The 26,995-nt window shown below is 38.6% G+C and overlaps 1 protein-coding gene across 4 annotated transcripts in view; it reads left to right on the top strand.

Moving 5' to 3' along the window:
• mgat4a (alpha-1,3-mannosyl-glycoprotein 4-beta-N-acetylglucosaminyltransferase A) overlaps positions 1-26,155 on the top strand; it is a 55,742-nt gene extending 29,587 nt beyond the window's left edge. For 2 of the 4 annotated variants that reach the window (XM_034922348.2, XM_034010754.3), the window contains exons 6-16: positions 453-499; positions 2,587-2,700; positions 4,235-4,310; positions 10,080-10,194; positions 12,722-12,852; positions 16,428-16,535; positions 18,068-18,261; positions 22,318-22,396; positions 23,330-23,390; positions 23,712-23,824; positions 24,643-26,155. In XM_034922348.2, coding sequence (XP_034778239.1) covers positions 453-499; positions 2,587-2,700; positions 4,235-4,310; positions 10,080-10,194; positions 12,722-12,852; positions 16,428-16,535; positions 18,068-18,261; positions 22,318-22,396; positions 23,330-23,390; positions 23,712-23,824; positions 24,643-24,669 — 1,065 coding nt within the window. In that variant the 3' untranslated portion in view covers positions 24,670-26,155. The remainder of the gene's footprint in view (positions 1-452; positions 500-2,586; positions 2,701-4,234; positions 4,311-10,079; positions 10,195-12,721; positions 12,853-16,427; positions 16,536-18,067; positions 18,262-22,317; positions 22,397-23,329; positions 23,391-23,711; positions 23,825-24,642) is intronic. The other 2 variants (XM_059028816.1, XM_059028817.1) reach the window with 2 other exon arrangements.
• The last annotated feature ends 840 nt before the right edge of the window (positions 26,156-26,995 follow it).

Here is a 26,995-nt window from a genome sequence, read left to right as displayed (position 1 = left end):
TTTGGGAGTATCCCAAAGAGATACCAGTATTTATTTATATGCATGTATAATAACATGTATAATTAACAAGGAGGAATATTGTTGAAGTGTTTTTAAGTGACTCATCAAACTCTCGATTAAATTCATTCCACCACACTGTTCGCAGTAATCAGTCTCTAGAAATGACATGCCCTTCACATATTGCTCACAATAGAACTGCTTGCCTCCAGTTACAAGGACAGCACGTTGTGTGGTGTCAGTTCACTGACATGAATACTAACTTTTTTAAATGTTAAATGTCGCATTTTAAATGAACTGGTGACAGTTTTTAATAAGCAGTTTAACCACTATTAAACCACTAGCTGTAAAGATTATGTTTTTTTATCATTCTTTGCAGCTGCAGTATATTCATTCTGCTTTTGCCAGAATTTATTTAGAATGATATCTTGTTTTGTAATGCTTTGTCTTTGCAGGCAGATATTGATTATGTCCGTAGCGTTGTGGAGAGCCTGGAAAAAGAGTTAAGTGCTGTTTACTTATTACAGGATTACCGCTACGTATTGTTTTTCACGAACAAAAGAGCTGCATGTGTTGTGGTATAGCTGTGTGTCTGGGTGCATGAAAGTTTCATAATTTTAACTTCACTGCCAGTTTTTCCTAGCTGGTTTTAGTTTAAGAATAATAACCACTGTATGTCAGCAGGTATGATTTAATATATTGCACATTTTAAATTAATTTTAATTGTAGATTCTGCACCACCCCAACACAGTCTTTCATTGAAAGAGGGTCTTTTACTTCATTTTTTTTTTATAAATAAATATATAAATAGCTACTATGTTTTTTGGGGGTTTTTTTTGCAGGAAATGGTGAAGTACAGAAACTGGAAAACAGTGACCATTTGTCTATACGTTTAATGTGTATTGTGTGTCCAATGTGCTCATTTTAAAGCATATTGGGGCTGATTTACAGACAAATGCAGATTGCACTGTTTTTAGAAAACTGGTAATAAACACCTTGGTCATATCTTAATTGACCCACACTGCTTGTTTCTGGTTTTGTAACAGTTTAATTTTCCTGTAAGAAAATGGTGCAAATTGAATTTTGGAATATAGACCTTGATAAATCAGGTCATTTGAACAAATACTCATAAATATATTTAACATAGAGCTAACCAACACCCATGGTTTTCTTGTTGTTGTTGTTGTTGTTGTTGTTGTTCTTATTGTAATATACAGTGCCTATAGTAAGTATTCACCCCCCTTGGACATGTTCACAGTTTGTTGTGTTACACCCTGAAATCTTGATGCATTTAAATAGGATATTTTTTCCTTTGATTTACACAACCTACTCAACACTTTCAATGTGTGAAAAAAATGGGGGGGAAACAAATCAATTAAAAATAAAACCCTGAAAAGTCTTCATTAGATAAGTATTCACCCCCTTTGCTATGACACTCCTAAATAAGCTCAGGTGCAACCAATTGCCTTCAGAATTCACACAATAAATTAAATGGAGTCCATCTATGTGCAATAAAAGTGGTTCACATGATTTCAGATTAAATACACCTGTCTCTGTAAGGTCCCACAGTGAATTCAAAGCAAATATACCACCATGAAGACCAAGGAGCTTTCAGAACAACTCCTGGATAAAGTTGTGGAAAGGCATATATCAGAGGAGGGGTATAAAAAGATTTCAAAGACATTGAATATCCCTTGGAGCACAGTCAAGTCGATCATTAAGAAGTGGAATGTATACGACACCACCCAGAATCTGCTTAGAACAGGCCGTCCTCCCAAACTGAGCAGCCGGGTAAGAAGGGCATTGGTCAGAGAAGCCACCAAGAGGCCAATGACAACTCCTGAAGACCTACAGTGTTCCATGCCTGAGATGGAAGAAACTGTCCATGTGTCAACAATAGCTCAGGTACTCCACAAATCTGGCCTGGAAGAGTGGCAAGAAGGAAGCCATTTCCGAAAAAAGCCCATGTAAAATCCCCAAGCACACAGCCAAAGCGACACTGGAGTGGCTTAAAGCCTGGACTTGAATCCGATTGAGAATCTGTGGCAAGACTAGAAGAGACTTGCCCCAAAAGACTCACTGCTGTAATTGCTGCCAAAGGTGGTTCTACCAAGTATTGACTCAGGGGGGTGAATACTTATCTAACCAAGACATTTCAGTTTTTTTTTTGTTTTTTTTTTCATTAACTGTTTCACAATAAAAATCCTCTTGCCTCTTCAAAGTGTTGAGTAGGTTGTGTAAATCAAAGGAAACAAAATCCAATTTAAATGCATCAAGATTTCAGGTTGTAACACAACAAACTGAAAACGCCCAAGGGGGGTGAATACTTACTATAGGCACTGTAGGTTATCATTGCTAATAAGAAGTCCAGTGTCCTAGTTTTAAAATGAGCTAAAACACTCATGAAATATAGAATTAATATACAGAAACAGTTGTTAGCCATCAGTGACTTTGAGCCATATTTTGTTTACCAGCATTCAATAAAATCCCCAAAATGTTCTTGGAGCGGTGTGTTTTTCTGCAAAAATGAAACCCAGCAGAAGGAATCATCAGGCAGCACTTATTCATTAATGTCTTTCTCTCTGACAGGTTTTCTACAGAAATCAGTTCAGGCCTTTTGGAAGTGATATCTCCTCCTGCTAGTTACTATCCTGACTTGACAAACTTGAAGGAGACCTTTGGTGACACAAAGGAAAGAGTCAAGTAAGCACTTTTCTTTCTCCCACTATCACAGCGTCTGTCCGTATGTACTTATATGTCAGAATGAGACCGCTAACAGAAGATTTTAAATTGTAATGGTTCTGTTTTCTCTTTCTTGGCTACGTGATGGTTTTATCAAATGTAGACATAGGTTTTAAAAGTAGAATGGAAAATAAATAGTGATGCCAAAGGAGATGCCTTCCATACAAACTTTTGAATTTAATGACTGCTATTGCCTTTGTTTTGTGTAATTTTCCTTTCTTTGATTAGTTTCTTTAGGCTCATTTGTACATTATTATTATTATTATTATTATTATTATTATTATTATTATTATTATTATTATTATTTATTTCTTAGCAGACGCCCTTATCCAGGGCGACTTACACAGGGTTAGTACGGGGTTAGTACTTTGTAGTACATTGCTTTCACTTTGTTGCAATTGACCTTATATTTTTAAGCACTTACCTTTTATGAGGTACTTAAATCAATAAATGTATTTACTGACCAATTTTACTATGACACAGTGAAGTACAAGTGGCACTGAATAAAGTGTTGAAAATGTTTTTTTAAAAGCCACAGTGTGCCACCAATGTGATCAAATGTACTTTTAATAAATGAATTTTAACATAAGTTCACAACAATCAATTTGGATAATTGTCGGTTGCTGTGCCCTGTAGTTTACCAGCTATAGTTGTTTCCTGTAGTGCTGGTACAGTGCTCACCGGTTATAACACGCCTCATTATAGTGCGGAATAGGTTATAACACGGTAGGGTCGTGGCTTCCATTTGCTCCATAATGCCATTACAGTAGCGCTTTTATACTTGTTACAAATAGCACGGTCTTGTAACTATGGCTCTCCACTATAGCGTTATAAAGGGTGAGCACTCTATTTTTAATATGTAGTTTTAGTGAAAATGGTAAATTTGGTAAATGGTTAATGGTAAATGTTTACTCCAAGTCTTTTGCCATTCTGACAAATAGATAACATTTTCAGGTACCTATGTCTTGTCAGACAGGTTGCTCATTTAAAATCATTTGCATAGCGAGGATGATTTTCTATAGAGAGATGTATGACAACAAATGTCCCATTAACCAAAAAGGGGTGTATTAGTAATTTTTGTAGCCATTGTGCATTTCTTGCTTCATCTTGAGCATTGCTCGTTTCATTATAATTTAAACAATATAGAAGTTCCTGATCAGAACCCAGTCCATAATGACCTACTTTTGTATGTGTTCAGGCCTGTGATTTTATAGAACAAGTATTGCACTAATTTGCACAGACAGGTTATTTTTTAATTACTTTGAATACAAGGCATTCATGGGTCGCAGTAAGATAAGACAATTCAAGAAGTTTTTAATTCAACATAAAATGGTGTTAACAGCGCCAGTGCTCATCAAGCTCTTTCTTGTTTCCATGAAGGCACTATTAACAGTTACCATGCCAAAGACTTCCCTGCTTCAACATGCAGTTCTAAAGAAAGTGAAAGGTGCCACAGTTTGACTAATCACCTTTCTTTATGATTTGTATTTTTCAGGTGGCGAACAAAACAGAATTTGGATTACAGTTTCCTTATGATGTATGCTCTAAATAAGGGTACTTATTATGTCCAGGTATGTGGCTGGCTTATGTGGTGGCTAATTTACAGTAACCCTTTCAACCCTGAAGGGACCTCAAGGTCCCGGCTTCTCTTATGTTAACATATGCTGTCGGAAATCATGTTGGAACCTCACAGGAGTCCTAGGTCCCAGTCTGAGGTACAGTAGTGTATAAATAATATATAATATATTATTTGTTGTCCTGGTCTCCTGTATACTCAATAAAGTTCCTTTTTGAATTATATAACAAGTTCAACAAAATAGTTCAGGACTAAAAGGGTTAATATGATATTTTCAAGCTAAAAGTGTACTACTGTATGGTATATGTATAGAACTCTAAAGGGTCCCACGGTACCTTAACCCTTTGCGGTCCATTTATTAATCGCGCGTCAGGCACGCCAGGTCTAATTAATTTTCACACGCGCAGTTAATTTTATACGCGCTGTTTAAAAGTATTTTTTTCCACAGTCAAACGGGTTTAAATGGCCCTGCATATCAACAAAGCACACACTAGGCATCTCAAAAAACGACTAAACACCCGTTTATTGCGTTGCTATAATGATGTCGGACCCAGTCCGACAAAGGACCTGTGAGGACTAATTGCAATGTCGGACCCAGTCCGACAATGGACCACAAAGGGTTAAAGCATGAGACCTATTGTGGACAGGCAGGGGGAGTTCATATACCTCACTAAAGAATGATGTATTCTGAAAAGTACACATTTGATTAATTATGTTACGACAATTACAGTAGGTAATTATATTCAGGTTTATTGTTTTTTTTGTGTGTATATTGGATCCTCTACAATATAGACACATGAAGAAAGTTATATGGTATGAACAGGGGGTGATGAATTTTGCCAGCAAGCAAAGTGTTCTTATAACCAAACTGTTTTTTAAGACGGTTAGCCATAAATACACATGTATTACTTGTCATGATGCACGTGCATCAACATATTAAATGAACTGAATAAGTAAAAGCAAAACAATAAGCAAGTGTATGTTAATAAACTATAATAATAAAGTAACAAACAAACCATCGTTAGTAAAACTAAAGCAAAACAACACGGTCAAAAAGCTTAAGTACTATGAAATTAGCTGGAAGATATGTTTCGGGCTGTCGCAATGGCAGAGGCAAAAATAATGGGCGTTACTTAGAGTTAACTTAATGTTAATAAACTAACTGTCAAACAAAATTAATACAGCACCCCTATACACGTTACAAAATGCAGCAGCACTATACAAGACATGCACATTATTTAACAGAATGGTGAAGCAACTCTCCAGATCAGGAAACCCCAAATTGCTTTGCGACTTGTGTCTGATTTCAGGTTTTTTTCAAGAGCTCAAACAATTTCCGACTTTGTGTCGCAAGAGAAACAGCGGCACATTTTGCCATTTGTTTGCATGCCATGTTTTTACAAAACAGTACTGTGTCCGTTGTGAACGAATCGCTATCGATGCCAAGAAGGTGTGAACATAAGAACATAAGAAAGTTTACAAACGTGAGGAGGCCATTCAGCCCATCTTGCTCGTTTGGTTGTTAGTAGCTTATTGATCCCAGAATCTCATCAAGCAGCTTCTTGAAGGATCCCAGGGTGTCAGCTTAAACAACATTACTGGGGAGTTGATTCCAGACCGCTGGAACCAACTAAAGTTCCTTTAGCCAGAGCATTTACAATGGGGACGCATTTACAATGGAGAAAAATCGGTTTCACCACAAGGGTATTCCTTTAGGCAAAGTGTTCTCTTAAGAGGTGTTCCTATATGCAGAGACTACTGTGTTGTTTTTGTTACCCGTCTATTATATGCACACCAACGTTCTTTAGCACAAGTTATTGGCAGCATCACAATCTGGGGGTGTGATTAGGCATCTGGCTGTCCATTTGTACTGTATATCAGACTTTTACAGTTTAGCAATTGCACACAGTAGATGCAAGTCATTGTGCTCTTTCTTTTTGCTGATAGCTGGGTCTGACAGGATAAATACTTGTTCCATTTCAAGTACGAAATGTAACCATTACCGAATTAAAGGCCTGAAACCTGAATAAGATATTTCAAAGCTGCTCGACGAGCCTGTGACGCAGTCATGGCCTGCCCCCGAGGACATAAAAACACTGCGGTCACAGACATCAATTCCATTTTTCCAACTGACCTGACAGGAGGAGCCTTCAGATAATTAATTTTTAAGTTTTACATAATTTATGCGATAATGTTTTTGTTTGTAATAATTTAAAAAATATATAATAATTACACATATATTGTGTTATTTCTCAATGCGGCCTTGTGCCAGCCGCTTGAGTCAGCTGACTTTGTGCTCTCTCCCCAGGTTGCTATAGCTCTGGCTGGAGTTATTTTATTCTTGTTTTGGTTTTGGCCAAAATTATGAAACGGTTTGTATAATTAAAGTAGTGTATTTTGTTGAGAAAAAAATATTTCTTTTCTCATTCTGTTTTTCACAGAGACGAAGTGCAGGCCTGTCTGCAGCACACATGTAGTATTATTATTATTATTATTATTTATTTCTTAGCAGACGCCCTTATCCAGGGCGACTTACAATGGTTACAAGATATCACATTATTTTTACATACAATTACCCATTTATACAGTTGGGTTTTTACTGGAGCAATCTAGGTAAAGTACCTTGTTCAAGGGTACAGCAGCAGTGTCCCCACCGGTGATTGAACCCACGACCCTCCGGTTAAGAGTCCAGAGCCCTAACCACTACTCCACACTAGTGACAGCAGCTTCTGGACCAAGAGGTTGCTTCAGTTGTGCTTGCTTGCAATCTCTACCACAGCATCTTGATGCCGTTTTGGTGACAGCTTTTGCATCACCGTTACGAGGGCTCTTAGTTCATTCTGACCAGCAGGCTTCCCTCAGTCTTGTGTGAGTACTGATTGAGTGGCTTTGCCAGTAGTTTGCACAGGTGGGCATCCCTGTACAGTGCTACCCGCGGTAACTACGAACTGGTGGTACCGTACTGAACCGGGACCGAGGTTACCGCACCGGTACCATACCGTACTGACCCGGTGCTACAGTCACCAAACCGGTACCGACCAGGGCTGACATCACCGGGCTGGTACCAAGCCAGTCGTCTTCAGGTCTTGAACAGCCCTGTTGCTGTTTTTAAGTAGACTGAGGCAGCACCTGTACAGTGTTACTGTACATTGCATTGCCACTGGGTTTTATCCTTGCGAGATATGCAAGGCCAGTCTGCCTGTTGAGGACAAGCACAACAGATGCTCTTCCTGCCTGGGGCCAGAGCAGGCAAAGGAAGCACTGGTGAACCGCATGTTTCTTAGTGCACGCTGGAGAAAAGTCTCTCCCACAGCTCTATAGAGCGCTCCGCGTCCCTCCGTCTGTCAGAGGTGAATGTGTCCTCCCCCTATGGCTCTGTGCCAAGGGAGAGTGGACGACGCACACGAGAAAGTAGCCCACGCAAGAAGCCGTCCTCATGATATTCATCATTCTCCTCCTCCTAGAAAGAGGAAGAAGAGTCACTGTTCCAAGCGATCGGCGGACTCGGAGCAGATGGAGAAGCTTGGCAGCAGTTTCCCACCAAGGAACAGTGCTGGCAGAGTTACTGTATGACCATTCAGCGCAGCCTGTCCCCTTGGAGTCCCAGGGGGCTGTGAGCGCAGATTGGCAGCAGGATGACATGCTGTCCATCGCCGCCTCTGAGGAGGTGGGCGAACAGGAGCTGGCGTTCCCGTCAGGAGCTGTCGTTCTGATCAGGGGGTAGAGTCTGACACCACATCCCCTGCGGTTAAGCGCTCCCTATCGGCAGAGCTTCTACCACTGGTCAAAGGTCCACTGCAGTCTTGCAAGTGCCCTGGCTTACAGAAGGTGAGACAAGGCAGTCCATCTTTGATCCTACCACTATTTCTCGTGTCCCCCCCCCCCCCCCCCCCCCGCAGTGAACCCTGACTTTCTTTTTGAGATTGTCGTCCTAGGGTCACCTGGCTACAGCTCCTGCTGTTCCCCATCTATGGACACGTTATATTGGGTACATGATGTGGAGAAGCTAGGACTAGCCCTGGTAGAGGATTCAATTGCTGTGCGGTGCATGCACCTAATTTAGTGCTCCTGTCAAAAGTACACTCTCTGGCTGTTAGTTCATTCAGTGAACTATATACAGTGCCGTGAAAAAGTATTTGCCCCCTGTCTGATTTTCTGCATTTTTGCACATTTTTCACATTGTATTTGGTCAGATTTTTTGTGGGTTGTAGTAGTATATAGAGGGAGTCTGAGAGAAAATGACACCAAAGTGTGGTGCTTTTTTCATTTGTTTGGTGTGCAAGGTTATCAAAGATGCAGTCTTCAGGTGTGATTATTGCCCCCCCCCCCCCCAGTTAACTCAACCCAATTAAAGGGATAATTAGGGTCAGCTGTTTGAGTCCTTTGGTTAACAACCAGGCCTGATTTGGGCCAGCCCTGCCCAATATAAATCTGACTAACTTTGTTCATGACTCCACCATCAGAAAGGCACTGGGCAAAAATGGGATTCATGGCAGAGTAGCAAGGCGGAAACCATTGCTCACTAAGAAGAACATGAATGCTCGTCTCAAGTTTGCCAAAAAGCACCTGGATTATCCTCGAATTCTGGAACAGTGTTCTATGGACAGATGAGTCAAAAGTGGAACTTTTTGGCCGACATGGGCCCCGTTATGTCTGGCGAAAACCAAACACTGCATTCCACAGTAAGAACCTCATACCAACGGTCAAGCATGGTGGTGGTAGTGTCATGGTTTGGGGATGCTTTGCTGCATCAGGACCTGGACGCCTTGCCATCATTGAAGGAACCATGAATTCTGCTCTGTATCGGAGAATTCTACAGGAGAATGTCAGGCCATCCGTACATGTGCTGAAGCTGAAGCGCAGCTGGGTCATGCAGCAAGACAATGATCCGAAACACACAAGCAAGTCTACATCAGAATGGTTGAAGAACAAGAAATTTAAAGTTTTGGAATGGCCAGTCAAAGTCCAGACGTAAGCCCCATTGTTGTGGCAGGACCTGAAACGAGCAGTTCATGCTCAAAAACCCTGCGTTGAAGCAGTTCTGCATGGAGGAGTGGGCCAAAATTCCTCCACGGCGCTGTGAGAGACTAATCAATAACTACAGGAAGCGTTTGGTTGCAGTTATTGCTGCTAAAGGTGGCATAACCAGTTATTTAGTCTAAGGGGGCGATTTTTTACTTTTTCACACGGGGGCATTGGGTGCTGCATAACTTTCTTTAATAAATAAATGAAATATGTATCAAATTTTTGTGTTATTTGTTCACTCAGGGTCCCTTTTATCTAATATTAGGTTTTGGTTGAAGATCTGATAACATTCAGTGTCAAAAATATGCAAAAATGCAGAAAATCAGACAGGGGGCAAATACTTTTTCACGGCACTGTATCTTATTCGGGTTTCGGGTCTTTAAGAGGTAAATTCCCATTCGGTAATGGTTACTTTTCTATTTCAAGGAACCAGGGTTATAATAAAAACGTTTTATTAGCATTGTTGTTCCAGCATGGTACATCTTTAGTTGTTCTGTAGTTTTTAATTGATTGAATGTTTTTAATAGTGTTTATTCACTGCCAAAATGTAGAACTCTTCTTTTGAAGTCAAACCACTTAAACATTTGGTCTCCTGAGTGTCCAAATGTTAAATATTTCTTAAGTAAATTTAAGTAGATTACTTTTGTAAATTAAATTTGAAAAAAAAAAAATTAAAAGTTCAGCAAACCTGTCTTGCATTAACTGCATATCATTTTATAAATTTAATTTTTATCCACAGCTTGAAGATGACATTGTTGCCAAACCAAACTACTTCATCACCATGAAAAACTTTGCCCTTCAGCTCTCTTCAGAAGATTGGATGATTTTAGAGTTCTCACAGCTAGGATTTATAGGTAGGGAGATGCTTCGTTTGTGTGGCCTAAAACTAATAATAAGAAGTCACCGAGACCCGTAGCAAGAGTGTTGCATGTATCTAGAATAAAGCAGATAACATTACAGTATGTTGTGCTGGTTCTGTAAAACTAAACAATAACACCGTCAATCAAAAATCATGACCTCATAACCTTCCACCACATTCAGAACCACTGAATGCACATCTACTGTCTAGTTGGTGTCTTGTATGACTAGCCATTTTTAAATAAATCCACAATTGTCATTATAAAAAATGTATCGTTGTGAAGTAGTTGGTGTTATATTATAATCATTAAAAAAAATAGATGTTGTTTTCTATGTTGAATGTTAAATTCAGATGCCAGTCATTTTCTTGTTAATTATCAAGACCCGAAAGTAGTATTATTGTTGTTTATTTCTTAGCAGACACCCTTATCCAGGGCGATTTACAGTCGTAAACAAAGATACATTTCAAGAATCCCCGTACAAGTAATAATACAATTAAGACCAAGATAAAAATACAATGACTTTGGTTCTAGCAAGTACAAGTATATGACAAAATATGATTCAATAACGGAGCAGATAAGTGTCAGTGATAGTTACATCAGGAAATAATTAAATACAAAATACTACAGATTAAATAACAGTTGTGACAGATTACAGTACTCCTAAAGTACTGGATTAAATGCAGTAAAATAGGGGGCAGATAAGAGCAAGTAAAGCTCATTTAAGGAAGAGTGATAAGTGTCCAGAGGGAAAAGAGGAGTTCTACAGGTGCTGTCAGAAGAGGCGAGTCTTGAGGAGGCGTCGGAAGGTGGTCAGGGACTGGGCAGTCCTGACATCTGTGGGAAGGTCATTCCACCACTGCGGACTGAGCAGAGCAGAAGCCAGATTGGAGAGGGTCGAGTAGAGAGTGGTTGGACAGGAAAGCAGAGAGCTGGCGGTGTACAGCCCGCTCAAGGGTTTTGTTGAGGAATGGTAGGAGGGAGACAGGAGGGTAGCTCTGGAGGGAGGTGGGGTCGAGGGTAGGTTTTTTGAGGAGGGGAGTGATAGAGGCTTGTTTTGAAGGCAAAGGGAAAGAGACCAGAAAGGAGAGAAGTGTTTGAAGGGAGGAGATGAAAAGAAGTAGAGCAGGAGCAGCAGCTTGAAAGAGGTGAGTGGGGAGGGGGTCCAGGGCACACGTGGTGGGCTTGTGACCCTTGAGCATTGAGGAGAGGTCAGAGTCAGAGAGGGGAGAGAAGGTGGAGAAGGAGGGTGAGTTAGTAGGGTATGCAGTGGGTGTAGGGGATGGAGCGGGAGGGGGTGGGGGGGAGGGAGAGGTGTTAAAGAGTATGCGGATATCTGAGATTTTAGAAGAGAAGAGAGGCAAAGTCATCAGAGGAGATAGAGGAGGGAAGAAGATGGTAGGAGGGTTTAGGAGGGATTAGAAGGTAGAGAATAGTTTACATGGGTTGTTAGTGGAGGCTTGGATTATAGATTGGAAATAAGTACATTTAGCAGAGGAGAGAGTAGAGGAGAAGGAGGAGAGGAGAGTGTGGTAGAGGTCTAGGGCAGCAGGGAGTTTGGTTCTCTTCCATTTCTTTTCAGCAGATCGCAGTGTGGTTCTTGCTGAGCGGAGCGCAGAGGAGAGCCAGGGTTGAGTTGGGTTGAGTTGGGTTGGGTTGGGTTGGGGAGGGGAGGGGCGAGCAGGTCGGGAGGTGAGGGGACAGAAGGAGTCGAGAGAGGAGAAGAGGGTGGAGCTAGCAGAGTCTACAGAGATTTGGGAGAAGGAGTCAATAGGAGGGAGGTGAGAGAGAGAGCGGTGGAGACAAGGACAGAGTGGGAGAGAGAGCGGAGGTTACGACAAGAGGTGACAGTGAGGGTAGGAGGAGCAGGGAGAGACAGAGAAAAAGAGATGAAATAGTGATCAGAGGTGTCCAGGGGGGTGACAGAGGGTGGAGGGGCAGCAGGCCCTGGAGAAGGTGAGGTCCAGTTGACGGCCAGCTTTGTGGGTAGGGGGGGAAGCTTTGTGGGTAGTACACAGATATACAGTAACATAAACAGATGACTTATAGTATTCTTACCCATTTTGTTATTTGAGAGAAAACATTTAAGTGAGCATTTGATGCTGCATATCTTTGTTACAGTTGCTTGCTAAAGTAACTTGAGGGCTACTTTAGTATTAAGACTGGCATGGATTATGAAAAATTTGTCAAGGTAATAAAATGTATATAAATAAATCATTATGAATTCACACACACACCATGCATATATCATTGAGGCATTTTGATGTGCTTTAAAGGTAAAAACATTTATTTAGTCTCGAAGTTAGTACTGCTAGACACTGCTTTTGGCCACCAATATAAAGCAGTGATACTTCACAACCCCCTTTGTTTGCACCCCTCCAAGTCTACATTAACCATTAAAAGTCCATACTAAATTTGAAACGGAGACCTAGACTGGAAGTCACTGGGTTTGAGCACCACTAAATTACATTGTAGTAACGCCATTGTGATGTCATTTCAATAGTGATTGCCTGTTTCTTTACAGGGAAGATGTTTCAGGCTCCTGATTTGAACTTGATTGTGGAGTTCATATTCATGTTCTATAAGGAGAAGCCCATTGATTGGCTGCTTGATCATATCCTCTGGGTAAAAGCCTGCAATCCAGAGAAAGATGCGGTATGTATTTTGGTTCCCTGACATGCAATCTATGGAGAACCCAGAATTGAGTCATTTTTGCTATTCCTTGATAAATGGGTCAAGGAGTGAAGGTTGCTAGTCAGTATATATTTGATCCTCAATTGTCAAACCTGAGCAGATTGTAGCTATAATTAGATACAAAATAAGGTTTGTGAAGAAACTGATGTTTCATCTACCAGACCATTTATTATTACCCCCCCTCTGGCAATGTTGTGGAAGTGGTTGGCCATCCATATGGATGTCTGTTTGTTGCTCTTAGTGTTTAATGTATATCTATATAACTTTATCCAATAGCAATGAAACTTGCTAAGTACATACTTTTGTACAAGTGAGTATCAGAATCTGGGGTTGTATGAGGCATCTTTTTGTATGTCATGTACATTTTTAAATCTGCACACGGTGCATAGTGGATACATATTTTGTATTTACAGTCTTGGTGCAGTATCTATGTCACCGACATACCGATAGTTGATTATGTTTTGACGTCAAGTTGGTCAATTTTATATTAATAGTAAGGAAAGATTTACAGTTTCAAATTGTGACTGCTGCTTTTTTTCTGGACCATAAGAATATAATTAATTTTACAGTAAATCACCTCTGGCAAACATTCAAGCCTTAATGAGCTGTTTTTAAACCAGTGACCTCAAAAAAATATCAGGTGCTGCAGGAAGTGATTTTGGTGACTCAGTTTAGGGGCACTCTGCCCTATAGGAATACATTCAATCACTATTCCAGCATGTTAGGGGGCTTTAAGAAGTTCTGACGCAAGGACATTAAGATCCCATGACACCATAACGTATCACCAGACACCTTTGATGCAGGAATCCGACACTCTCCGCTCCGATGCATTTGTCATTTGGATGCCAGCAGAATTGGTTATGAGATGTGAAGCAAAACCAAGGCTGTGTGAATTCAATTACAGATGGAAATGAGTCTAGAGAGTTAGCCAAGCACTGAGATCAGATGATCTCCTATTACTGACAGTTCCCTGGCTGATAACCAACTCGGACCACACAGCGTTTGTGTAGACACACCGCTCGTAACTGGAAATGGCTGTTGCTGTGAAGACACTGTCATCACCTTTAGTAAGTGGTCCAGATGTAGAGGTTGTTATGCATAGTTGTCTTCAACAAAATAAATGGTACCTGGTAAATTGGTCAGAGATTCTGATGTCCAAGCCCTTATTGCCCCCATGCAGTGATCAAGGACAATAGACTGACCAGACTCACAGAAGCAATTAGTGTCATATTTCAAATATTTTTGTTGCTTTTTGAACATTTTTGAATAGTTTTTAAGTGGGCATCAGAAAGCGAATGCATTGAATTATATTGATTATAAATGGTTACATCTCACTGTTGTTTAAGAACACTCCAACTATGTTTTGAAATTAAAGCTTAAGAATAACTATAAAATGTAAGATGATGACAAGTTAATGTGCTTCAGTGCTACAGCAGTCTTCCAAGCCAAGGAAAATATCTAAATCTAAACCGACTTTTTGTAGTGAAATAATAAAGATTTGAATTTAATTCTTGATATTGACAGTTTAGGCTATGCATTATTCTGGTAAACCAAACACAATCATGATTTTTAATTAGCTTAGTCTCTTATTAAATTTTGAAGAATGTCTGCGGCATTTAGTATTTACCATCAATCTTATTTAATATGCTAACATATGCCAGCATGTTCTGTAGTTGTTGCTAAGAAATAAATCTTTTTTTTTTCATTTGAATTAATTACTGTAAAGCCTAAAAAAAAAAAAAAGGGGGTTTGCAGTTGATAATTGTAATTATTAATTGTGTACTGGTAGAAGTAATTGCCATATAGTAAAATAAATACATAAATAAAAACAATATACTTTTAAATCATACATACTGAATTTCTAACCTTGTTGAATTGCCTTATTAATTCGCAGAGATCATTGTATGAAACCAGTCTAGACAGGTTGCATGCTTCCAAGTTTAACTGTTTAAAACTGAAGCATAGGCTGTTTTGTTTATGGCAAATCTTTTGTTTTAGTATTTTTGACATAATACGATTTTTTTTGCAGATTGGTCCATTATCTTTGAAATGTTGCTGCTAAAAATACCTAATTATTATTCTTGTAGCGCATTCTTGCTTACCAGCATATGTGCAAGTATCAAAATTATTTTTGTTAATGAGATTGAGATTACCAATCCATCAATTCTGAATTGGGTTAAAATGATTCAGTTGCTGTAATGCAAATGTTAATTTCCATATAGATTTCCAACATACACAATAAAACAAAAAATAGCAGAACACCTCTTTTGGTGAATGGAACAGATTCTAAACAGCTAAATGTAATTTTTTTTTTTTAACAGTTATTTTTATTCATTTTCCAGTTTTTCTCCTAATTTTTGGAATATCCAATTTATTATTCAACCCGACTCACCGCTGCAACCCCCGAACTAACTCGGGAGAGACGAAGACGAGCACTCGTGTCCACCGAAAAGAGTGCCGTCAACCGTCCACTTTTTTCACTCTGCAAGCCCGCTGTGCAGCCATATTCAGAACTTACAGCATCGGAGGACCACGCAATTCTGAATTGCGTACAGGCCGGCCTGCAGGCACCCAGCCAGCCACAGGGCGCTGGTGTGCAATGGACTCCGCCGCCATCCTAACCCCTACCCCGCCTGGGCAGTGCTTGGCCAATTGTGTGCCGCCCCCAGGGAACTCCCATCCACGGTGTGCAGTGGCATAGCTTGGATTCGAACCGGCGATCTCCAAGCTATAGGGCATCCTGCACTCCGGGGGGAGTGCCTTTACCGGATGTGCCACTCGGGAGACCCTAAATGTAATTTTAAACAATATTTGTATTATGTTAAACCAGTTCCATTGTCCCTTATACATTATGTGAAGAATATATTTCATGCAAATAACATTTCCATGCTATATAGATACCATTATAGCTGTCCCTCGGCTCTGTATTTTGATAAATGAAGGGGTTGCTTAACACCAAACAAATGCAGAGATTGTATTTGACTATTTGAAATACATACCAGTATAAACCAATTACTCTTTAGTCTTTCAATCATTACTGCATTTAGCAGGACTTTTAGATTCCAGAATCCCATTGCATTGAAGTTGAGTCTTTTTCACTACACTTTATAAGGTAACAAGCTTATGTGTTTAAGTAAACTCTTAATTTAATTGTCTAAGTTTAGGGGCTAGTCAGTGAAGAGGGTTAATTCACTGGTTATTTATTCCTTTTCTCTCGAGGACTAATTGGGCTTGGGACATTAAGTCGACATCACACGCAAAACCACCAGGCTTTTTTTCTCAATTAGCAGTGTCGGCTTCGGAAGAGGTCCACAGTGGCTCAAGGTTTATGTCCACCCCTGAGATGGTAACTAAACTAGAGATTCTCCACTTGAATAAAATACTTCTGAAAGGCCTGTCTGGTTTTATGAAGCTTTACTTACACTGGGATGCCAAGCTTAATGATACTCCTGTTAATGAAGCCTGTCATTCCCCATCCCCATCTGTTCAAACTATGCTCTGTTCTTAGCAGGGATCTCTCGCTTTTCTTTTCTCAGAAACATTGCGAGCGACAGAAGTCCAATCTGCGAGTTCGATTCAGGCCATCGCTGTTCCAGCACGTCGGGCTGCATTCCTCTCTGGCTGGGAAGATCCAGAAGCTCACTGTAAGATGACCCCAACTTGTGTTGCATAATACATGGTTACACTTTTTTGCAGTATAACAATTAGTGTGTGTTTTATCAATGTGCTTAAGTTTGGCAATGTTCTGTTTTTGCCTAATCTACAGTTATTTGAACCTTACTATTATTTTCGCTTCAATAAACATGTCCTGTATTCTTTAACCCTTTGCGGTCCATTTATTAATCGCGCGTCAGGCACGCCAGGTCTAATTAATTTTCACACGCGCAGTTAATTTTATACGCGCTGTTTAAAAGTATTTTTTTTCACAGTCAAACGGGTTTAAATGGCCCTGCATATCAACAAAGCACACACTAGGCATCTCCAGCCCCTCCCCAGCCTTTTGTTTGCTATAGCGTTCAGCTGTGTAAGAAATAAATAATAATAATAATAGTCGTACATACCGATCGATCATCTCCAGATCACTCGTTTTATCACCAAACTCCTCAATAATGCGATCCAAGTCATTATTTTATTACTATAACATCTGAAAAAAGCTCTGCAAATGTCCATGATAGTCTCAGTGCACTGACGCACTTAGCCAGCTTGTTTATTATGGACGCCCATTATCTGATACCTGATACCATGTATGACTATTCATGAAATACGCCTTTTTTTTTTTTTTTTTTTTTTTTCCGACTTGTCTCGGCTCCTGTCGCTACCACTCGGCAATTGAATGGTTTTCTCGGCTTTTTCCGGAGAAAAAACGACTAAACACCCGTTTATTGCGTTGCTATAATGATGTCGGACCCAGTCCGACAAAGGACCTGTGAGGAATAATTGCAATGTCGGACCCAGTCCGACAATGGACCGCAAAGGGTTAAAACCATGGTCAATGTGCTTTCCCTCCTATCGAGAACTATGAGTTTACGTCACTAAGGCCCCCCCCCCCCAATTGTGGCGTCAATTAATACCACACAACACCATGTAGAGATGCGTCCGGCTTTACCCTACCACTCCTAATTTGTCTATGCATGCATGCATGATTTAACATGCTCTTACCATTATATAACATAGTAAACTATTTTGGGAGACAACTAACATCAGATTAAAGGACTTTTCTGTCTCTTAGGAGTTGCCTCGTAAAACAGTCGGCACATTATAAGGGAATTCCTTATCAATTTATTCAACAGTAAAGTTTACACATAAATGCTTTGGCACAATTGACAGACTGTGCTTGGTAGAGGCTCAGGAATGAATAAGGGATAGGTGATTCTTTCAACCAAACGACTCATCATGAATACAATAATGAACCATATGTGCCAACAAGAAAACAATGCTCGATGATACATGTTTCAATGACTAGACTTTCCCACCCTATATATATAATAGGTTAATTATGGAGAGACAGAAACCATTTATAAAACCATTCCTTTTTTGTTTGTTTTTGTCACCACACAACAGCTAGTATTTTAAATTAACATTAAAAAAAGCAAAACAAAAAAAGCAATTTGTTTAGTTTGTATATCCCTAATTTCATGTCGAATTCTTTGCTCATCATTCTTTTATTTTCTGTCAGGACAAAGATTTTCTGAAGCCGTTACTTCACAAGATCCATGTGAACCCACCAGCTGAGGTTTCAACCTCCCTCAAAATGTACCAGGGACATACCTTGGAGAAAACCTATTTGGGGGAGGACTTCTTTTGGGCCATCACTCCTACTGCTGGGGACTACATCCTCTTCAAATTTGACAGGCCAGTCAATATTGAAAGGTGAGTCATCAAAATGACATACAGGGGTTTGTAGACAACAGAGCTTCCTGACAGTCATTTCAGTCTCAGAGTGTTTACACTAGCTGACCCCAGCAGTCTTATAAACTTGGTTTGAGTGAAGAAAGGAGCCATTGCATAGAAATCTTATGAGTCAACAATGCATTTGATCAACACAAATGATTCCCTCCCGCTCCCAGTTTTAATATTGAAAGACTCATCTTCACTGTTTCACGACTTCTCTCCCCCCTAACCCCCTTCTCTTTATGTAAAAAAAACAGTATACAGCAAGTGTAGAGAACTGAAAAGATCAAGTATGATAAAACCTCTTTTGTAGTTACTATGATTTCCTGATTAGGCCAGTGTCAGTACCATGTTTTCAACCTGTCTCTGGTGACTGGAAGTGATCCAACAATGTAATCAAAAGCATAGTACCACTTTACCAAAAATTCCTTTCCTACTCTCCTCACCCCCTCCCTACTTCACTTTTTTGGTACTTTTCGTGCAAACACCCTGCTCTTATTCATCTTGCTATTTTAAGTGTTACAAACAGTTTCCTGTGTTGTCTGGTATGCAGCAATAAACTTATTATAATCAAGATGGAAATGCATTTCTCAACCTGTGTTTCTCTTGAGCATTCTCCAGGAGAAAGATAATTTCTCCTCTGTGCATTGTAGAGTGTGTCTAGATCTTGCTCCCACTCATGCAATTGTGCAGGTTTTCTGTTTCCACAAGCCTCTCATTTCAAGCATAGCACCAACATTGTTGCAGGGGGGAGAATGATCTGGATGTGTTAATTGTCCAGATCTATTTAAGAGAAATTATTTTTCTCCTGGAGGATCTAGAAATACTATAAGAAACTTCAATGACAAACAGCTTCAACTAGATGTCTTTCTCAATGTCTTCAAGTTGAGGATGGTATTCTGACCTATGATGTGTGAACAAAAATATCATAACAATCCAGAATATATTCAACAACATAATCAACACCGGATACAGCAAAGGTAGAGTACACCAACATTTAACACACTACATGCAACATATAAACAAACAATACGCACAAGGCGGGATCACACTGCCACAGGGTGTTAGTGGTGAGCTGAGCCTAAAAATTATTGAATATTCTAAATTAGGGAGAAAATGATGCAAATAATTGGCAACTACTAAATTAAAAAAAAAAAGAGAAGAGTATCGGGCATAAGAAGTAGGTTATCATAGTTTTCCTTCTGTGCAGTCAGGAATTGTATGTTCGTATAAAATTGAATTTGATCCAAGGTGTTTCTACTTGCCCTCAAAGCAATTGAACGTTAAATACCATGTTTGTTATTTGTTATGGTTCCAGAACATAAAAAAATGAGCTTGGAACAACAAGGGAAGACTGCTTTAAAAACAGTGGAGTGGCACAACTTGTAGTATTTGTAGAAGGACAATAATGTGTTTTGTAAAGAGAGCAATTGCAGGAAAGCATCTAGCAATAATGTGCTGGGGAGCCATAATGCTTGAATCAATTATCCTTTATTTCCAAACAAAGTCCCATCTTACTGCTGGACGTTGCAAAAGGAAAGCTGCAGCACCTGCTAGTGGCTGGATGATAAACCACAGGCAGGTCATCAGAGAAGAATTTTAAACTACAGGCCACTGGAGAGAAATGTAATAGAAGTTGGTTACTTTCTAAGTAACAGTTATTTCCCAAGACAATAAAGCCCGCTGCACACTGCCCGACTTAAGCCGTCCCGACTCATCTCATCTGAGTATGCACAGATTTTGCGATCAGTTTTGGTTTGACGTTAGTTCAGTTTTTTACGACTGGGTGTCGCACACTGCTAAGACTGAATTACTGACCACAACTAGATACTGGTGATTTCTATGTATGCAAATTTAATTAATACTGCCCTGATCACATTTTTGTATTAACTTAGCCCAACATAGCGACCCTCATATTATGCATGGCATCGTATGCTGATTAGACGGTGGAGACAGCGCCGCGAGGCAACCAAAAGAAGCGCTTAGCCTATTAATTTAGCTATTGACCATTTACACCGTGCAAACGTTTCAGGTAGTGTTTGACTTTTTGTAAAGTTTGTCTACTACACTTTAGCCTGTGGTAAATAAAATCCAAACTGTTGATTTTTTTATTTGACTTTGGCGTTTTTTTCTCTGCGTGTGGATCTAGGGACTTGTGATTTGTGACCTATGGAGATCGACGCACCGGTTACTTCTGTTTTGCGCAGCAAGAAAATATACGCTGCCAGTAGATTGATAATAAAAAGGTAAATTCATAATTTACCTTTGATTAGTAAACGCCTAAAAAAACGATTCAAAAGTGCACATATCTGGTATTTTTTTTTAATTCGGGACACTCGGAGCAATTCAAGACTAATGTGTTTTTACCTGTGGAACTAAAGCTGTCAATATTCCACCATCTTGTATGACAAGTTACATGACAAGCTACGTCACTTAAACCTGCTTCACCATAGGTTGACACCCTTATGACTAATCGGTCTCAGTCAGTCTTGGTCGGCAACCGCTGCACACAGACTGACTGATCACATCTGAACTGGTAAAACATGTTTAGGATATCAATTCTTTATTTAACCAGGTACAGTAAGTTATCTGAGAACAGATCTTCATAATCAATTGCAACCTGATTCGTCACATTTCCCTGTGTATCCATGTGTTTACATGGAGATCAATTTCTCCATAATGCTCTATTTAAAGTTGTGGCTGGGGATGTACACAATTGTTTTTCCATGTGGAAAGTCTAAATAGTGATAAGTACTGTTTTTAAGATTATATGTTATTTATGTGAATGGACTTGGTTGAGGACATGACATTAATCTTCAAATATTAGTAGTAATTTACATGGTGATTTGAGTACTTCTAATATTATAACAAACAAAAAAATCCCACAAATGAAGAAGCATCTGATGGCTGATTTATGTTTTATATTGAAACATTAATTTTGCTAGTTACCATGTTCCTGCCTCTAGCCAGCTTTATGTTAAGTGTTCACTAGCAGAACATAATGATAGCAGTAGCTGAACATAATTGGCAAATCAGCTTGTTGAGTATTTTTATTATTATCACTGGCTGAGGGCAAGAACATTGTAACTACAACATTCTCAAAAAAAATGACGAAACATCTAATGCCTTGTCAATGTTTTGATGTTTGTTTATTTATTTATTTATTTATTTATTTATTCATTCATTCATTCCCCCCAGTTGTTAGTGTTATTGCTCTCAACCAACATATAAGAACTGAAAAGCTGAAAATAATTTTCAAGCCAGCATGCATGGTTTACAAACATTGACTCATTTCACAGTTTATAAAAATGACATCCACTAATTACAAGGCGGGACTGAGAAGCACAATGTAAATAATGCCTACAGATTCCTGTATCAAAACATAGTATTTACATGGCAACCCCAGAGACTGCTGTCTGTAGTAGATGTGGTACTGTATATAATCTTGTTTTTCAATACAGTCATCTCAAGTATGCGTTCTTAATTTGTTGACTTTACTGGTTGTGGCTTTAGTAGCTAGTATCTAAAGATCATGAAGCTGCCAGTGTTTGACAGTTTTTATCTTCTAATATGAAAATCGTTGAAGTCAATGGAGAGTTCATTCATGCTAAAAAAAAAAAAAATACAGCTAGGAGCCATTTATTTTTTTGTGCCCAGTGGAATAAAAGACAGAATGTGCTCCTGGTTTATCTGATACCTTATTCTAGCTGCCATATAACCTCCAGGCTTCTGAATCATCCACAACGAAGCATCCCTGAAGGTCACAATTTACTTTTGCCTTTTCAAATTAAACAGGACAAATCTGAGTGTCTGTGTAGGGACTTGCATTGCAGTGTGAAGTGTTGCCTTCTAGTGGTAGTAGTTTTGTTAAGAAAACAAGATTTTTTTGCTGAGAATTGTTTGAATTCCTGATGAATCAGTGCAAACCTCAAACTTAACACTGGCTGTACCACCATAAATGCTGAGTGATTACCTGTGGTTTGATCCTTGGATTTGCCATTATCTTTAATGCTCCTGTCTCTGTTTGATTTCCAGATATCTATTTCGTAGTGGTAACCCTGAGCATCCAGGAGACAAATTACAGAATACCACTGTTGAAATCCTGCCTTTTTCGGTAAGAATACCAGTGTGCTTCACAAACAAAGCCTTGGACTTGAGAGGGCTTGTACATACTTTAAACAGGACAGTCACTTTATTAAAACAGCCCACTGTCTTCGAAGGGGTTGTGTTCCTTCCTCCTGTGCCAAGGTCATCGGACACACCCTTTAAAATGTAGAAAACATCTACCCTGTCTACTGAGGGGCAGATGTTTTGAGAAACGCTGATATTCTCAGTCACTGGTATCAAAAACCATCTGTTCACACATTGTAACATTGTGTGGTTGAACAAGAAAAGAAAGTGATGTCCTTAATTCAAAATGACACCAACAACTTTGGCTAAAGTACTAGTTAACTACTAATGAAGCAGGAACATTGTGTTAGAAGGAGGTTGAATGGTACAGTATCTACAAGGTAGAAAATAATGCCGTCATATCATGCAAAGGAACTAAATCGCATGGTGTCAGTTGATCAGATATATACGATCCAGAGCAGTTAGATGTTAGTTGGATGTAAAATGATCAGCAATCACTGTTCAAAACTTGTAGCTAACAAATTCAGAGGACTTTGATATTATTTTTAATTAGTTATTCAGCAGATGCTTTTATCCAAAGCGACTTCGAGACTAGGGTGTGAACTGTGCATCAACTGCTGCTGCAATCACTTACAATAGGACCTTGGTTTTATCTGAATGGCGTCACTCAATATGCACAACCAGCCTATGTCTGAATGCAGTAAGCAAACTGTATTGGCCAAAACAGTGTATCATTTCTAAATTACTAACCCTCTTCCCATGTCCTGCTTCTTCCATTATGTTTCCAATTGAATAATACCTTATCATGGTCCAAAACCATGGAATTGAAGTATAGACTATTAAGCGCTGACAGAATTTCAATTTATTACTTTATGAGAATAATGCGATTTTATTGAATCCCATAATCCTTTTTCAGGAAACTGGATTGAAAACCAAAGATAAATATAAACGCACAGATGATGGCTTTTACAGAATAGGTAAATAGTTTATCTTTTGTTTACGGAATTGTTTTTGTTTCCTGGTGTTATCAATACAGTTACAATTACTGCATCTGATGTAATACCGTTAAACAATATATCCCTCAACAGTAGTGAAATAGTAACATCTAGATGCACAGTAAAGCTGGGTGGGGATTTTCTGCCAAGTCAAGGAAGGACTGAATACAGGGCATTTATTCTTAATTGCCTTTTGACACAAGGTCAAGTTCTTATCAAGAAACAAAAATGAATGTGTTAAAGTACTTTGTTCCTCTAGTCAATGACTTTAACCATTTTTTTTTCCTTTTTTGTGCCATGAAGGAAAATTTGAAAATGGAGTGTCAGAGTCTGCAGTTGATCCCGTCTTCAATCCCATTTCTGCACTGCGGCTTTCAGTCCTGCAGGACTCTGCCGTGTGGGCGATACTCAGCGAGGTGAGGGTTCGATAGCGCTCCAACCCACAATAGGTCAGGCTATCATTCCATAGGATTTAGCTACTAAACCAGAAAATACATGCAAGCAGCATACTGTACATATCCCTGCAATGGATATACATATTACATTAAAAAAACATGTGACCCTGGACACTGATCTTAATGGAAAGAGTGACATGTAACTAGAAGATGTTTAGAATTGAAGTCCTTGCTTGCTCTAGTGGGATGGCATGCTGAATCTTCCCGAGAGCAGTGACCTCTGCTTGGGCATGCACGCCAGGTTTTATCATTGCATCATGTCAGAACACCGTTAAGAATAACTGACACTTCCAGAAAGTGGCTTTACAGCCTTGAGCTGCAAATCACTGTGCACATTTAGCCATCTTATGTAAAATAAACCAAATTTACAGCTAAAATATAAACCATGGTTATACCTCTTAAAGGGATATAGTATTTTACTAGACTTATTTAAATTTAGATTTAAATTTATATATTTAAAAATGATTTTTTATATTTTTAAAGTGTCGTCATTTACATCCTATCTTGATACATTGTACAGTGCTGTTTATTATTCTAATTGTTTGAAAATATGTATCCTTAATTGGACTGATGCATCCTGCCATGAATATGTACAAAACTTTTTATGAACTATATGCTGGGTATTTATAGACAAACATATTGTTGCTGTAGATTGACTGGCTCTAACAAAGTAGCTATGAGCTTATAGTATAATGGCTAGAGGTTAAAGAGTTTTAATCTGTGGGTGTAAACAGTCTTTCAAAAATCACACTAACAATGTTTTCAATGTTCATTTTTAGATGCACATTAAAAAAGCTGCAAGATAACCAGCAATAGCAGAGAGAGAGTGTGACCCCTTCAGAACAGTTGATGCACACAGAATGTCAACACCGAGGACTGCAGAGCTGGTAGAAAACATGCCTGATACTTTCATTTGGATATGTTTGGATACGTTTCATGCTTTTCATTCTACCTCTTGTGAATACTACTGTAGAAAATCATTTAAAACTAGGCCGTTAGACAAGAAAATATTCCTTGAATGCTTCAAAACGCCCTAAAACAAAAAAAGATCAATGCCAAGAAATATGAATGGGACCCCTACAATCCATTTCAAATAATAATGTAGAAAATTGAGAGTTGTACGTTTTGTCATTTGTAGAGCAATTGTACTTTTATTTGTCAGTATCTCTGTGTTGAAGCCGTCTTTCTGTCTAGGTTTATATTTTGTTTCTGTAAAGCCCCTAATTTATGTTATGAAAAGTGGTGGTGACTTAATTTATTTATAAAATGAGACGCATGTAAATGTTCTCTGATAGGATTATTAATCAGTAGGTGTTGTAAACACATCTAAATTTGCTATTTAGTTATTTCTTGTTGAGGTATTATTCTTTATCAAATACCTTTTCATTTTTGATAGTGTTTTTTCAGTCTTTAAGAAGGCATATTTGAAAACGTGCCTTAATTGTCAGGGTTCTTGAACACATTTGTGCTTTTGTTTGTTAAAACTGCAAGAATATTTGATTTCAGCACAGTAATGCTTGTAATTTTTCAAATTACATATATTGTACTTAACTGTCCAAGTAAGAAAAACTGCTCGTTGGACATTGGCTGTTGCACAGAATATTAGTAATGTTTTGTTTGTTTTTTTCCCCCAGTCTGTTTAAAGACCAGTCATACAATACTCAACACTAGGTAATATTTATAAGAATGACTAGTAAAGTGTTGTTTATTTGTAACATTAATACTTTCTACACTCCTTGGCAACAATTTGTCATCATGAGATTCGGTTATACACACTTTTTTTTCCCCCCAAATACACAGTGTTTTATGCCGTCCTTCTTCAAAATGTGTTTTTATTTTGACCAGAATATAAAACAATGGAAACAGTCTTGGGGTAAATACCTTCAATATCATAGCCAGTTTACCGTAAATCGAAAAGTGTTACGTGTTTTATAGAAAAAGGTCTGTGAAACTCTTAACACCTGCTGTTCCATATTTATAGTAAGGGTTACCAAAAAAGTGAAATCCATTTGATATTCTGGAATCATTTGTAAAACTAATTTTATAGCTATACTTTACATACATTTTTTAAATATTTTTTTTGTTGTTTACATTTTTACATAGATGACCGTTTCATGAAGAACTTTTCACTGTCCTATTACATTGTGGTTTTGTAGGCAGAGGTTCTTTATTTTAACAGTTGCTGCTACAATCATAAACCTTTATGGGTCATGTGCCTTTCATCATTATGTTTCATGTATGTGCCACAGATTTTATGTGTACTATTGAAATAAAATTTACCTTGATATAAAAGGTTATTGCAATGCTTGGTATTTACCGTATTCCCTCGAATTTAAGATATTCCCTCAATTTGAGAAAAAAATAAAAAAATAAAAATAAATGTGCACTTACAAAGATACAACTTCAATTACACATGTGGAGGCAGGTTGCGGCTGTCTGCTATCATACGGGGGTCAGATCAGCATTTCCGATCTGTCCAAGCTGGTACTGTTTGTTAGAAATGCCGAAATTGTAAAAACTTCTCTTCAAATTCATCAGGAAGCAAATGACACTTCTTTGAAAATGGCTGCCTGTATGTCATGGATGATTTGAGATTGGGCAGTAACGGTTTTTTGGTTCATCTTTTTTCAGCAGTAAATCACATTTCTGCTTGTGTACTTGGGTAGTCACGTCTTTTAGAAGTAATTCAGTACTTTGTAAGGGAAATAAAGCTCAATCTAGACCAGAGATCAGATTTCTTGTTCCTAACCATTATTGGTTTATGATAATCTGTCTGCTTCTTTTAGAACAATGTGGGAGTTAAATAAGGCTTCCACCTGAAATAACTATTTGAGTTCTTGGAATAATCTGGCATGATACATGTCTAATAGATATGACATAGTACAGGATCAAATTGCTAAGAATTAATGTATGAACTGTATTTCAAATTTACAGGTGTACAGAGCTAGATATAATTAAGGCCCTATGAAAATCATGGAAATTCTTTAAAATTCGCAGCAGTGTCACAGGTGAAGTATCGTATGTCGCGGAATGTGCACGGAAATGTTATAAATTACATGTACAGATTTTTTTTTTTTTTTTTAAAACAGCAAATATACAGAAATGCACTGACATCAAAATGAACATTAAAGT

The sequence above is a fragment of the Acipenser ruthenus genome, chromosome 8 (assembly GCF_902713425.1).
Source record: "Acipenser ruthenus chromosome 8, fAciRut3.2 maternal haplotype, whole genome shotgun sequence".
Lineage (NCBI taxonomy): Eukaryota > Metazoa > Chordata > Actinopteri > Acipenseriformes > Acipenseridae > Acipenser > Acipenser ruthenus.
Note: the sequence above shows the minus strand (reverse complement) of the source record. Positions and strands in the feature narration are given on the sequence as shown.